The sequence below is a fragment of the Crocuta crocuta genome, unplaced genomic scaffold (assembly GCF_008692635.1).
Source record: "Crocuta crocuta isolate KB4526 unplaced genomic scaffold, BGI_CrCroc_1.0 scaffold3369, whole genome shotgun sequence".
NCBI classification, from domain to species: Eukaryota; Metazoa; Chordata; class Mammalia; order Carnivora; family Hyaenidae; genus Crocuta; species Crocuta crocuta.
The window spans coordinates 80,712-82,577 of record NW_027533254.1 but is presented as its reverse complement, the minus strand read 5'-3'; the positions used below and the strand labels follow the sequence as shown (position 1 = coordinate 82,577).

Genomic DNA, 1,866 nt, shown 5'->3' with positions numbered 1-1,866 from the left:
CCATTTTCTTCATAGTCACGGCCCTCCTCTGCTGTGGTGAGTACAAGGGGGTGGGGAAGGGGCCTGGGCAGAAGGCCGGGGGAATCCCGAGGAGGAGGGGGCAGAGCCCTGGCAGCAATTTCTTTTGCAGGACTGTGCAATGGGGTATTGACAGAAGAGACTGGTGAGTTTTTCCTGCTCCAGACTGGGACATTCCTTCCTGGAGATCCGAAATAACTACAGAGTGTCAGTGTCAGTGGCCAGGGAGTGACTGGTTGGGAGGGAAAGACAGCCAGGAAGGGGCACTTGCTAAAGCTGCTGGCAAAATTCAGCCTCCAACTCTGCTTTTCTGCCTGCAAAATGCCCCACTCACAAGCTTCTGCGCTTTTCTAAGGCTCATTTGAGACATAAGCTTCCCCCTTCCCCCAGCACCTGCAGAAGGAAGGAAAGAGTTTGGATTTGTGTTGAAAGTGGAGGTGGGCAATGTGATCTGGGTAGGGGGTTCAAGGGCAAAGAAAGGGGGAGGAGAGGGAGGAGGAAAGATGGCTTCATTAACTCTGCTGTTTCTAGAAATAATCATGCCAACCCCTAAGCCTGAGCTGTGGGCAGAGACCAACTTCCCTTTTGCCCCGTGGAAGAACTTAACCCTCTGGTGCAGAAGCCCTTCTGGCTCAACTAAGGAGTTTGTGTTGCTGAAGGATGGTACGGGGTGGATTGCAACTCGACCAGCCTCCAAGCAGGTCCGGGCTGCCTTCCCCCTTGGCGCCCTGACCCAGAGCCACACTGGGAGTTACCACTGCCATTCATGGGAGGAGATGGCTGTGTCAGAGCCCAGTGAGGCACTGGAGCTGGTAGGCACAGGTAAGAAAAGGCAGAGGCTCCTCCCAGGGTGGTCCTCAGTGCCCTGTGACTCCAACACTGTTCCTGAGAGTGGGGGAATAATGTGCACTGACTTGGAGCCCAAGGGGCTTGTGCTGCAAGTAGGAGAGGACAGTCCCTGAAATGGGGGAGGGGGATGGGGGGAGACTTATAGGAAGAACCAAAGGCCAGATGGGGACGGATTTCTTTTTTGCTGACAAAGTGATGCCAAGTGTCCCATCTGAGCACCTCCAAAATTTGGCCTCCTTTTCCACCCCCTTTCGTTTCCCAGACATCCTCCCCAAACCTGTCATTTCCGCTTCCCCCCCAATCCGGGGCCAGAAACTACAAATCCGGTGCAAAGGATGGCTGGCAGGCATGGAGTTTGTTCTGTACAAGGAGGGAGTGCAGGAGCCTGTCCAGCAACTTGGTGCCGTTGGGAGAGAAGCCTTCTTTACAATCCAAAGAATGGAGGCTAAAGATGAAGGCAATTATAGCTGCCGTACTCACACTGAAAAGCGCCCCTTCAAGTGGTCTGAGCCCAGTGAGTCCTTGGAGCTTGTCATAAAAGGTAGAGCTGAAAAGGGTGTGCGAGGGAGGGAAGGGGGGAGGCAAAGCTCTGGGTCAGACACTCCTCTCCCCACAGAAACTTTGCTGCTGGTCCTAGGAGCCTGTGTCCAATCTTAGAGCCAGGCAGGCGTGGCGCTGGGAGTGCCGGGGCCTCTGGCTGCATGATATTAATAGCCATAATCGTTATTAATAGCTGGGGTTTGTGGAGGGTGATTTAATTTTTCTAATTATTTTCAAATCAATTATCTTATTTAGATATAGAGCAAATATTCAAGGGAGGTGGAACAGGTACCATTCCCCCTTCTTGCCCAAATGGGCAAACTGAGCCTCAGGGGACCAGCAGAGCTCTAGTGAAAGTTCACTCTTTTAGCTATCCTCCATTGCCTGCCTTGAGGACAGCAAGGATGGAGCTGGAGGAGGTGAGGTGTGTGTGTGGAGCGGGGGGGGGGGGGGCAGGGG

The 1,866-nt window shown here is 53.5% G+C and overlaps 1 protein-coding gene across 1 annotated transcript in view; it reads left to right on the top strand.

Annotated features, from left to right (window-relative positions):
- Positions 1-1,866, top strand: part of IGSF1 (immunoglobulin superfamily member 1) — a 14,033-nt gene that overhangs the window by 7,575 nt on the left and 4,592 nt on the right. The window contains exons 9-12 of the mRNA XM_077746372.1: positions 8-36; positions 131-163; positions 550-840; positions 1,130-1,497. Coding sequence (XP_077602498.1) covers positions 8-36; positions 131-163; positions 550-840; positions 1,130-1,497 — 721 coding nt within the window. The remainder of the gene's footprint in view (positions 1-7; positions 37-130; positions 164-549; positions 841-1,129; positions 1,498-1,866) is intronic.